Source organism: Balaenoptera ricei, chromosome 3 (assembly GCF_028023285.1).
Source record: "Balaenoptera ricei isolate mBalRic1 chromosome 3, mBalRic1.hap2, whole genome shotgun sequence".
NCBI lineage: Eukaryota > Metazoa > Chordata > Mammalia > Artiodactyla > Balaenopteridae > Balaenoptera > Balaenoptera ricei.
The window spans coordinates 162906128-162918912 of record NC_082641.1 but is presented as its reverse complement, the minus strand read 5'-3'; the positions used below and the strand labels follow the sequence as shown (position 1 = coordinate 162918912).

At 50.2% G+C, this 12785-nt stretch overlaps 1 protein-coding gene across 9 annotated transcripts in view; it reads right to left on the bottom strand.

Annotated features, from left to right (window-relative positions):
- NSD1 (nuclear receptor binding SET domain protein 1) overlaps positions 1 to 9089 on the bottom strand; it is a 141690-nt gene extending 132601 nt beyond the window's left edge. For 3 of the 9 annotated variants that reach the window (XM_059917799.1, XM_059917800.1, XM_059917801.1), the window contains exons 1-2: positions 6956 to 7065; positions 6126 to 6215 (exon numbers count right to left, since the gene is read on the bottom strand). In XM_059917799.1, coding sequence (XP_059773782.1) covers positions 6126 to 6215; positions 6956 to 6985 — 120 coding nt within the window. In that variant the 5' untranslated portion in view covers positions 6986 to 7065. Of the gene's footprint in view, positions 1 to 6125; positions 7070 to 7633; positions 7869 to 7918; positions 8077 to 8111; positions 8135 to 8196; positions 8404 to 8744; positions 8947 to 8992 lie in introns of those variants that run through there. The other 6 variants (XM_059917793.1, XM_059917797.1, XM_059917792.1 and 3 more) reach the window with 6 other exon arrangements.
- Between the last annotated feature and the right edge of the window lie 3696 nt (positions 9090 to 12785).

Sequence of the window (12785 nt, the reverse complement as noted above, 5' to 3'; positions counted from 1 at the left end):
ATCCGTCTGCCAATGCAGGGGACACGAGTTCGAGCCCTGGTCCAGGAAGATCCCACATGCCGCGAATGCAACTAAGCCCCTGCGCCACAACTACTCAGCCTGCACTCTAGAGCCCGCAAGCCACAACTACTGAAGCCCGCACACCCAGAGCCCATGCTCCGCAACAAGAGAAGCCACCGCAACGAGAAGCCCGCGCACTGCAACAAAAAGGAGCCCCTGATCCTCACAACTACAGAAAGCCCATGCGCAGCAAAGAAGCCCCAATGCAGCCAAATAAATAGATAAACAAATAAAAATTAAAAAGCAGTGTCAATAATTTTTTTAAAAAGCTTTAAAAAAAAAAAGTGAGTATGATACAGGTGAAAGAGAAACTCGGGTGGCAATTTGAGTTTCTTGGTCTGAAGCTCAGAAGTCAGATTGAGAGAGTTTTCACACAGTAGAGAAGCAGTAAAGTTAATCAATGAAAGCGGATGAGGCTGCAGAGAATGAAGAAAAGAGAACAAGCAGTCATAAAAGGAGTCGTGGTCAAAATGCTGCACATCTAGTAGGATAAGTATGGAGGTGTTATTTGTGACTCTGAAAAGAACAGTTTCAACAGAGTACAGAAGCCAATTCACAGAGCTTAAGGAGACGTAAACAAAGTAGACAACTTTTTCAAGAAATTCACCAGTAAAGAGGAAAGATAATCAGAGGGGTTACAGGATAAAGGAAGATTCCTTTAGAATAGGAAGATGTCATTCTTTTTAGGCAGAAAAAGTGATGCAGTGAAAGTTGAGAATAAAGATCCCAGAGGGAAAGAGGAAAGAGTAATGAATAAAACCAGGGCCTCCAGCAAGGACAGAGTCAGATAAAGACCAGAAACAGAGACGTGTGGAGACAGGAAAGGAGGGAGTAGAGAATTGCTGGGATGATGAGAAGGAAGAGGAGAAAACCCCTGAGGAATCATTTTTGTCTCAGGCACCAACACGACAAGCCTTGGACATCGTCTGCACTTATCTCTTTCCTTCATTCCTCAAATCCAGGCTCCAATTTTGCCTCCAATCCAGGCAACCCTTAAAGGGCTGCCAATTTTCCCTCCTCTGAAATAATCTTTTGGATTTACCCCCTTTCTTTCTACTACTGACTCTGATCAATTCTAATTTTTAATTACTACTGCAACAGACTCCTACATCCTAACATTGCCTCTACTCTCTCCCAGCCAAAGTTTTCCAAACACAGATTTCATCGAATCACCTCTCAGCTGAAATTCCTCACTGGATCCCAGTTCCTATCACATCAATACCAAATGCCACAGTCTGGATTTCTAGGCCTTATTACCTGAGGACACCCATCCTACCCAACCTTCTGAAAATACTATGTTCATTTAGTTCTCTTTATCCAAAGTACCCTTCTAAACCTAACCAAACCTAACCCAGTCAAGACCAATTCAAATCCCACTTCTTCCTTGAAGCTCTAAGTTTCATTCATCTCTCCATTGATCTCCTTAACCACATAAACATCCATAGCACAGAACTTAGTACAGGGAGTGGTTTGTGAGCATTTTCTGGATCTCCAAGATTGTACCAGGGGATATTGTTACAACACCAAGATATCTTTTTTTTTTTGGCCGCACCACGCAGCATGCGGGATTCTTAGTTCCCCAACCAGGGATCGAACCCATGCCCCCTGCAGTGGAAGCTCGGATTCTTAACCACTGAACCGCCAGGGAAGTCCCAAGATATCTATTTTTAAGTGGCCAAGAAAAAGACTCTATTCAAACATCCATCCCATGTACAATACAGTGTCTGTCATTACCTAATGAAGCACTAACTAGTATTACATTGCGAACCAATTACAAGGTAAAATTGCAAACAAATCTGGCAAAAAGATGCTGTGTTCCTTAAAGTCAAGGTAAATAATAAAGAAGAATCACCCCAATTACAGGCAAGGAAAAGTTGATCTAGATCAACCAGTAAACAAGTGACAACTGACAAGGATACAGGACAGGAGCTTCAAAGAGTGATATGAACATCAAAGGGTTAAGAAATGTTAGTGAATGACACAGTGGAGAGAGGATAAAACAAGACTGGCAAAATATCAGTGATTCTTTTTTATTGTGGGGGGTGGGGAGTAGCTGCACCTCACGGGATGTGTAACTTCCCCAACCAGGGATCAAACCTGTACCGCCTGCAGCGGAAGCGTGGAGTCTTAACCACTGATCCACCAGGGAAGTCCCAATATCAGTAATTCTTGAAGCTAGGTGAGGAGTACATGGAAATTCAACTATTTTCTCTTCTTCAGTATACACCTGAAATTTTCCATAGTGGATATTTTTAAAACGAAAACGTCAGTAAGACTGATTAAGTCCTTAAATATTTTACAAAAATTTATCCTCCTTATGATCATGAGAAAATGAAGCAAAATAAAGTATGCCATCTCCTATGGTACAATTTTGCTGGACAAAATTTTTAAAAATCTATTTGATTCTTGCCTTATTATAACAAATAGTTGCCATAAAAATTTTTTTTTAATATTTATTTATTTGGCCGCACCAGGTCTTAGTTGCAGCATGTGGGATCTTCGTTGCCATGTGCGGACTCTTAGTTGCAGCATGTGGGATCTAGTCAGGGATCGAACCCAGGCCCCCTGCATTGGGAGCACGGAGTCTTAGCCACTGGACCACCAGGGAAGTCCCATAATCAAAATTTTGATAAAGGTTTAAAACTTACTTTTAGGGACTTCCCTGGTGGCGCAGTGGTTGGGAATCCGCCTGCCAATGCAGGGGACACGGGTCCGAGCCCTGGTCCAGGAAGATCCCACATGCTGCAGAGCAACTAAGCCCGTGCGCCACAACTACTGAGCTTGCACTCTAGAGCCCGCGAGCCACAACTACTGAGCCCACGTGCCACAACTACTGAAGCCCACGTGCCTAGAGCCCGTGCTCCGCAACAAGAGAAGCCACCGCAATAAGAAGCCCGCACACCGCAAGCAGAGCAGCCCCCGCTCGCCGCAACTAGAGAAAGCCCGTGTGCAGCAACGAAAACCCGAGGCAGCCAAAAATAAATAAATAAAAAATAAAATTAAAAAAAATAGAAGTGTCTTTTCAAAAATAAATAAATAAAACTTACTTTTATAATTCTTAATCTTACTTTTCAATATAAAATCCTAAATAATCCTTTTTCTCCTTATTTACTTATGAAATTTTAGTCCTCATTTTAAGTGTATTCATTTTTAGCAGTCTTCTTCAGATAAAGAGGATCACTAATATAAAATGTATGTCAGACCATCCTGGAGACTGGCTACATCCTAAGAACTTTGAGGATCCCCAAATTCATGAATACCACCATAGCATAAATTAACTCTATTTATATTTATCTCCATAAAATATCTAAGTGAGGAAGAGTAGCAAATAAACAACTGCTGCAATCAGCCTAGTGAGAAAACCAGGAGTTACTTCAGGCCCAGGTAAGAGTGTCAGAGACCTTCAAAAGTCACAAAAGAAAACCAAGAGTACTCAGATAATTCTATGGTTTCAAGGGTTTCAGTCTTGTCTCAAATAACGTCAAGTGCCTTGAAGGTTGATCTATGTCTTCTATGACATCTGTTTTTACTACAAGGCTATGAAGACCCAATAAGATAATACAGACCAAAGCACTGAATAAACTGTAAGTTACTGACTGCTTTAACTTGGAGCTCCGGGGACCAACCTTCCTTGAAGATTTTTTCCAAGTATCTACAATGTACAAAGCACTGTACATTGCATATGTACATTGGCAGAAATTAGACAGTATCAACCCAATTAAATATAAAAGCACCAGGTCAGGATTATTAACTGTAATGACAACCATTTCACATCACTGTACACAGAAAAAACTGAAGAACATGAGGGTAAACTGAAGAGGCTGCTCATTTATGACAGGAGGCAAAAAGTCTGCTGATAGCTAGTTGTACAAAACAACTGGCAATATGATGCTGAATTATGTGTCTTTCCCTAATTCCAGACAGAGGGCTTAAAACCCTAATAACTACTCTTAATCTCGCCAGGAGAATCTCATTCTATCACAATATTACAGACAGAAAAAAAGACAAATAGCATTTGCAAAAGATATTCTAATTTCTAGCCCTGAGCACAGGATCTAATACAGAGTAAGCACTCTATACCGGCTGCATCAACCAATCAACTGTGAATAGTCTCAAAGCATCAATAGTGTGTGGCTATATAGAATTATTTTTAATTACACCTTTCCCAGGCTTATTGTTCAACTACATTTGCATTTTGAGATTGACTTCACTTTAAATCCTTAGTTAAAAAATATCAAAGGCAAAAAATATATATATACACACATCAAAGGCGAAAATGAAAGCAACAGATTTCATCTACAACCGGAATGAAAGAATAAAGATGGGAATTCCCTGGCGGTCCAGTGGTTAGGACTTGGCGCTTTCACTGCTGTGGCCCGGTTCAGTCCCTGGTCCGGGAACTAAGCTCTTGCAAGCCACGAGCAGCACAGCCGGGTTGCGGGGGCAAAAAAAAAAAAAAAAATAAAGATACTTGCTTCTTCAAGTCCATAATCTTTGAGCAATTTAGATTTTCTACCTGAAAAAAGTTTTTCTACATTTATACAAGTTTGTTAACTCTCATTTTAGATGCATAACATACTTTCTATAGGCTCCAGTATTTTCAATTGTTTTTAATAGAACCAATACTCCACTGACATTTCTTTGATAAGAAGCACATAGATTTACATTTATATTTGTATGCTTCTAAAGAAACATGTATCTCCACCTTCAGATCTAAGTTTTTATGTAGTTAAAAAGACAAAACTATATACATGTAAAATAAATTTCAATGTGAACCCACGAAGAAGGATTTGTCTGAGCTGCCAATAGGCTGCCAATACAGCCTATCCACCCTGAAAAATACCTCGGACAATACAGACTCTAGATTACTACCAAAACAAATTTTTTAAATCTGCAACTGCAAGCTAAGAAATCAAGAAGTACTAAAGCATATTTAAGATATGAATCAACAGAAACAAAAGTGACACACCCACATTCTCACTCTAACTTTAAAGAACAGCAGGGCTATACAGTAAAATGAATGTTTAATGCACTCATAACTATCATCACACACCATAAAATGTTCTCTGATTAAATCTTTACATAGTATTTCAGCGGTATGTTGGGAGGAAATGGGATCCTCTTTAGTGACATTACAGGTGACCATGACAATGTGTCTGGACAAAAACAAAATCAGAATCAAATATTTAAAGCTGAAAGGAATCTTTTAACAATCAAGTTAAAACAATCAGATTTTAAAGGTGATTAAACTGAGGCTAAAAGAAGTCAACTGATCATTTAGCTAACTAGGAACAGTCAAAAAATTCTGCGTAAGATCAAACTTTTAAAAAAACTTCATCATTTACCACAATCTAACAATAGTATGTAGCACTATTGAGTAACTCAAATTACATTTTTTTCCATTGCTATACACATACACCCATACCACACATTTACATACACTTCAAAATTTAAAACTAGGAAAAGTTTTAATGGTGGCAGTTACCTGAAGCATAGGATGCTGCACAACAGGTAGTTCAGGAAAATCAGCCCAATTTAAATTCTGACTGATGTCCAAGAAGGCCTTCTCATCTTAGCTACTCTGAATGTTTACCCCAAATGCACTTCAACCTGCAGCAAAAGTCACCCCATCAACTAAAAATATAAGCCATGCCTTACGCAGAAACAGGACTCCAGGTAATTAACTGGTTCACCTGTACTCATGATACCAGCAAGCCAAAGCCAAGCTCACTTAAAAAAGAAAAAGCTAAACAAATGTATACCTCCATCTTGAACATTTAAATCTGAACGCAATCAAATGCCCTTTAAGTTTAACTCTTAGCCAGTCCTCAATGGAGAGTTAATTGGGAAAAATCAAAAAAGAACCAAACTCATACAATAGAGGAAGATTTTTTAAATCAAAGTAAAATTTCCCCAAAGAGCTTATCATTAGCAATAGGCTTTCATCTATGAACTGATAAACAACAAAAAACCAATTAGTTATAATTGGTTTTTATAGTTTCCCTTTAAGTTGCCTGTATATATACATTTATGTATATATTTAAGTTGTACCAAAAACTGCTTACAAATGGCAATTCCTGTGAAGTAGATGATGATGAAGTTCCAGGTAATTCTAGCATGTTTCCTAATGTACTGGTACTGGAGTCTGGATCATCCTGAAAAGATAAATTTATTGAGTTTAATTGCTCTTCTATGGTAATGGTTGTATCTCCTAGTGAAAGGGGGGCTGGGAGAAGGGCTGCTTTTTCATTGCTGCCGTCCACTTCATTTCTTTGCTTATTTTTCTGTGTTTCAGTTTGAGGAGCTAATGGCAAGAATGGCGATTTGACTGCACCGTGTCTACTGTCTGGTGTGCTGTCTTGTTCATTTCCCATGGCCACGTCTACACCATTCTCTGATTTAGGCTCATAATTGCAGGTGGCATTGGTCTGAGTTTCCTCAAAGATCTCCTCTATACTCTCATCCTCTGTGACTGGCTGTTCTGGGTCCATTTCAGAATCTACATCTGCATCGTCCACACAAGTAAAATTCTCAAAGTGCAGAAAGCCATTCTTGATAGTCTTTGTTACTTTTACCTGGAGTTCAGGGGAGTTATTACAAGAGGGTTCCTGTTTCATAGCAAGTGCTGTTGGACCACCAGGACTCAAGGAAGTGCAAACAATTGGCGACTGAGCTCTTGAATCACTTTTTTCAGGGTCTTGAAAGGATTCTGATCCATCAGCAGACCCATTTAAATACTCTACATTGATCATGGAGGCCAAATCCTGTAGTCTCCGCAGTGGAATGTAACAAGATGGAGAATCTTGTCCATAAGCATTTTGGGATGTTCCACTGGCAGTCGATAACTGCATAGTACACCCATTAAGTGGCTCAGAAAAATTGGATTGACCATTACCGAAAGGGCTGTCCTTGTCTTCAGGGGCATCTAAATTCACTGGATTGGAAAAGGGCAGCAGACAATTTCTTCTAGGTAGTTCACAGGTCTGATCCATCCTGGGCCAGCATCAACCTGGAATCCAAAAACACAGCAATTAATCTGAGTTAATAGGCCATTTGACTCTTATCTTCAAAATGGCAGCCACTTCTCAAGGCCTAGTGGCCTCGAAGCCTAGTTCTACTGCACTTCCATGGGCGGAAAAAGTTCCCCAGCTGACGATGGAAAAATGGCCTCGGAGAGACTCCGCAAACTCCATCTTCCCGGAGATGGGCAGATCTTGCCACATGGAAACAGCCGTCCCTTTTTTCTGCACTGCAGACTGGTGGACAGTTGGGCTGATCTAAAATTAAAATCCCTTTGGCAGTAGAAATTTCCAAATCTCAAACAGCAATAGTCCTTCCCTTCCCCCGCTGAGGGTCCTGTGGCCGGATCTCCCGAAGGGAGGGGGCTGTAGGGTTCGAAGGGGGCTCCGGGACGCTGCACAAAAAGGTTATCCCCCCCATCCTTTCTGGCTCGCTCGGGCGCAGCGGTCACAATAGCGCTGCACCCTGCGCCCCAGCCGGCGCCGGAGCCTTTGCAGCGGCCGTGCTCTGGCCGCAGGCGAGTCGGCCGAAGCGGGTGCACCCCGAAGCTCGCCTTTCTGACTGCAGGCCTGCTCGGTCCACGGCTGCAGGGCCCAGAGGCTGGAACGCGGCAGGGGGAGAAACGGAGGCAGCCAGTGAAGCCGAGTCAGGGCAGCAGCAGCTGCTACAGCTTGACAAACATGGCTGCTGCCGACGCCGCCGCCGCCTGCCCGGGCCGCGCTCCTTCCCGCAGCGCCGGCAGCACCTCCTGGCCGAGCCGATCTCACTCATCAATATTCAGCACCAAGCAAAGTTTGCTGCAGGAGGGCAGCCGGCCCCGTGCCCCCCAGCCGGCTACCTGAAGGGAGGCGGAGGCCGAGGTGCGCGCGGGAGGCCGGCGGGGCACTGGCCGCGCGGGGAGGAAGTTCGCGGCGGCCCGGCCGGCTAGGCCTGAGCCCGGCTGGTAGTGATGGAGGGGGAGGGGGCCTGCGGCTGCAACGCCGCCGGCCACCAACCCTGTGCCGCGCCCGGCCCTCCCCCGCGCCCCTCACCTCACGGCCACCACCATCTTCCCCGCCCGGCCGCCTCCCCCCTCCGCTCGCGCCTGCCCGCCGCCCACCCCAGCGCACTAGTTACCGTGCCCCGCGCCCCCTCCCGGGCCGGCTGGGGGGAGGGGGTGACCCTCATTACACTGGGGCGCGAGCGGAGCGGTGGGGAGAGCGCGGAGCCGCTCGCCGCACCCCCCCTCCCCCCGCGTCTCTCTTCAGGGGAGAAGGCAGCGAGTGCGACCTGCCCCGGCCTATTCCGCCGCCGCCTCCTCCTCCTCACACCCCCACCGCGCGCGCCCCCGCGGCGGCGCGAGCGACCGAGCGCTTCGCGCCGGCCCGCGTGCGGCTGGGGCCCCGAGTGCGCGCGCACCCCTTCCCCCACGGCGCGCGCTCCTTTGCCTCACTCTTCGGGGTTCAGGGCGGGTGAAGTCGGGCTCGCGAGCGCGCCGCCCAATCAGCGGAGCCGCCGCTGCCGCCCCCTCCCCTCCCCCTGCGCGCCAGCTCGCGGCCCGGGCCTACGGGCCGGCCCGGCTGCCCGGGCGGGGCCTGAGGCGGGCTCCCCAGGGGCCTCGCGCGCCTCCCCGGAGTGTCGGGGCCTGCAGGCGTCGTGGGTGGCACTCCGATCCCCTCACCTACCTCAGGGAGCTGCGCCGGCCCCGGGCTGCACACGGTTCCAGCACCCTACCGGTCTCGAGCCCCAGCCCCGGCGGCACCTGGCCGGGCTGAGGCCTGTCCGACCGCCCCGCCAGCCCCGCTCGGGCCCGCGTCAGTCCCGGCCTCCATCTTAGGTTACAGCCCTGGTTCCCCATCCACTGGGCACCTGCCCTCAGCCCGCTCCTCTCGGCCCGAGGCCAAGGCAACCCCCCTCCTACCGCGGGGCTCACCTGGGGGCTGGGGCTGGGGTCTTCGAGGCCTCAAACCCCGAGCAGGCGCGGCCGCAGGTGAACCCCCTGCCCGGCCGCACCCCAAGCCCACACCACCACCACTACAGACCAAGCTGAGCAGGAAACAAAATGGAGGCAGCAGCTCGGGTCTGCCTCCCCGAGCCAAGCCTGTACAGCCCCAGGGCTCCCTCCTGCCGCAGGCCCGACGCCCGCGAGGCAGGGGGCTGGCTCATCCAGGCACCAAAGGCAGCCACCCTAGAGCAGCGCAGACAGGCCGGGGACTCGGCCCTGCGGTCCCCACAGCCCCTCACCCACCACCCCTTCCCTTCCCCCTCCCCCCCATTCCTCTCCCTCCCCCTGCCCGGCCGTGCGGGGTGAGCGGCTCCCGGGAGCTGGGTCGGGTCGGGTTACCGGCCCGGGCACTGCCCGCCCAGCCGTGGCCTCGGCAGGGGGGATGAAGCCGGGCGACCCCCGCGCTGAGCCCACCCCCCCCCCCCCCCGCACCCGAGCCGGGCAGCAGTCTGACAGCGCGCCCGCACCTCGGCCTGCCGCGGTGCGGCCCCCGCCCAGTGAGATCGAGTCCCCAGCCCGGGCACCGCGGGGACGAAGCTCCCTCACCACCCCCGGGCCCAGGGGTCCTCGCAGCCTCGGGCGGGGCGAGGGGAGTGCTGGGGGAGGGGTCCACTAATCAATCCCTGCACCGCCTCCCGCGCCTAGTCCGGGTCTGGGCCTGGCACCGGGACTTGGGCCGGGGGCGCGGGCGGGCGTCAGTAGGTGAGTGCGCGCGGGGCAGTGGACACGAGCTGGGGGCCCGGAGGGGTCGCGCTTCGCACCGGGGATGCTGCAGTTCTCTGCACCCAGGCAGATGGCCCTCTCGTGCCACCTCCGCCCGGCGCAGGCCGCCTGCTCAGCAACCCTGCTCCCCGGGGAGCGCGCGCCTCACCCCTGCGGGCTGGGCATCGGGACCCCGGCGGAACAGCGCTGGGAGGGCGGATCGCCGGGCTGGCCCCGCCAAGCCTGCTGACCTAATCCTTGGCCTGGGGCGCTCTGCTCTCGGGCGCCTGGCACCTCGAGGCCTGCACCCAGTGCCTGGGGCCCCGCAGCACCGGCCTAGCGCGGCTGCAGCGCGTCCAATCACCAAAGGCAACGTGAAGGCAAGCGGGGGAACCCAAACAACCTGACCCCGCGACGCCGACCCCCCCAGGCCCTTCCCCTAACCCGATCCAACTCCGACCCCCGCCCCGGGCTTGCTCCCCGACAAAAAGCTCACCTCGGGACCTATCTGGTCCCTAGAGTGCTAAGCTCATCCTCGCTGTTCAGAGAAAACCACAATCGACCGCCATAAAAATTCCGCCTCCTCCAGAAAGCCTTCTGTGATTAGAGTTAACTCCATCTCAAAGCTGAGGGCGCCGCCCTCGAGAGCCACGTGACTACCATTCCTCCCAGGGCTTAGTAAATGTGCATAATTATTGCCCCAGTGGAGTGTTTACCCGCCATCCTTCTGTTAACCGTGAGCCCACCTGGGAGAAAGGCCACTTTTGGCGTTGCTCTGCGCGGTATTGGCGTTGGCGCGGAGCTCCCTAAATTTCATCCTTCGGCCTTCTCCAACCTTCACCCCAAAACTGGCCCCAGTTGTCTTGGAGCTCAGGATACCCTTAGCCTCCTGCCCTCCAAGGCCCACAGCCCAGCCAAGGAGATACACAACAGGTCCTTACCACACCTAAGTGCTGGGATGCAGTCCCTGCCAAGAGAGCAGCAGGCTGTCTCCGAAGGAAGGTGCCCCCTGGAACCAGAGTGATGAGGGGAGCACCGTGACCCCAGAGGGCCTCCTTCTGTTGAAGAGAATGAGGTACCCTGACTGTTCCCAGGTGCAAAGTCAGGTTGGCAGTGTTCTGTGTGCTAGGACCAGCCAGAGAAGAGCTGGGTCTACACCCCAGGGTACTGCCCTACAGGGACCTGCCCTTTGTTCTACTAAGGAGTGACTCCTGCTGATCCCTTCTAGGCAGTTCAGTGGGGGAGCTCTGACTGGTTCCTTCTTCCCACCTAATAATTTGAGCCAATCATTTCTGACTGACAGTTACCCCCTGCCAGTTGCCCCAATTCCTCAAGGTTACTCTCAACCCTTTACTTTCCCACGACCATCCTGAGGGCCTGTGAGCTGCCACTGTATGGCCTTGAGCCTGTCGATTAACAGCCCCAGGCCTCAGTTTCCTCACCTGTGGCTTCCAATGCACAGGGTGGCTGTGAGGATCCTTGCAAGGTGAAAGTAAGTGTTAGGGGCCTATACAGACTAAGCACTTGATGAATGCTGAAATGTGTTTCACCGCTTCATTCAGCAACCATTTCCTGCATTCCAGGCAGTATTGCTGGGTGCTGGGTAAACAAAGGATGAGATGCCTGCCTTAGGAAGCCCCAGGCCTTAGGAAGAAACAGTTAAATAAAGGTGCTAAGGTGTGAAGAGGGGCCGGGACAGTGGTTCCCCCCAGGGCTGACCTCTACACATCCCTGCCCTAGAGGAACCCCGCTCTCCAACCTCCCAGGCCCCACGGAATAGGAGTAGGGGCTAAAGGGGGACAGGCAGCTGGGGATGAACAGCTTACTGATGGTCTCGGGGAAAAGACTGGAATCCCAGAGAAAATCTCTTGGACTTTCCTGGAATGACTCAAGGGTCCCTTCCTGCCTCTTAGAGTGGAATATGGCTGCAGAGGTCTCATTCACAGTAGCCCCCACTGGAGCCTTCCTATCTAGCAGGCACTGGCCTCATGTGTGCCAGATCTGGGCTGGGGCAACCCACAGGACCCAATATTCTCACAAGGACACTGGCTTCTGAAGTGGGGGAAGGAGGGATAGGGCTGTGGCTGGCCCTCCTTGTCTCAGCACAGGGAACTTTTCTGGGCCTGTGCCTCCCATCCTTAAGACAGAGACTAGCATCAATAACTACTCTCTGAGTCTATGCTGTGTACTGGACATCATGCTGGGCACTTGACACGCATGAGTTCTTTTAACCCTTTAGCAGCCCTGTGAAGAAATGAGGTCCAAAAGATTAAGCCCTTCTGCAAGGTCTCAGAGTCCTATCACCTGGTGTGATCAGCCTCACATCCCTTGCTCTTAGCCAGCACGCCTTCCAGGTACTGTCTGTGAGAAGGCCCAGCACAGTGTCTTGCCCACAGGTGCTCAGGAATTTGAGTGGCAGGCAAAGTGAGATTACCTTAGCCTCAGTTTCTTCATCTGTAAATTACTGTTACTCCTAACCTGCTGAAAGAGATACCTGTCGAGACATTCCACCAGTGTACTTCTTTTTTCTTACAACTGCCCCCCCCTTTCATTCATTAATTCAGCAGATAATTATTGAGCTCCCCCTCAGAGCCTTGTGGGAAAGGCAGAGAAGAAGTAACAAGGTAGAGAGCTGAGTACTGAGAGAGAAGCCAGAGGTGCTGGGGGAGCTGGGGGAGCTGGAGTGGCCTCAGGGACAGGGAAGGTCTTCCACAGAAGTGACATCCAGAGGGAGTCCAGAAGGACTCACAGGAATAGCTTAGAAAGGAGGGGATGAGCTAGAGATTCCAGTAGAAGAGCCCAGAGAAATACCGGGCTTTGGAGGAATTGACCACAGTTCAGTGTGGCCAGAGGGTAGTGCGTGGCGGGAGCAGTAGAGGTGATGAGTGCAATAAGAGGCCTCAGACGAAGATGGGGAAAGCCACAGGGGCCTGACAGTGCAGGGCTTTCTTGGTCAAGTTAAAGAATTCAGGCTTTATCTGGAAGGCAGCAGGGAGCCATGGAAGGTTAAGAAGCAGGT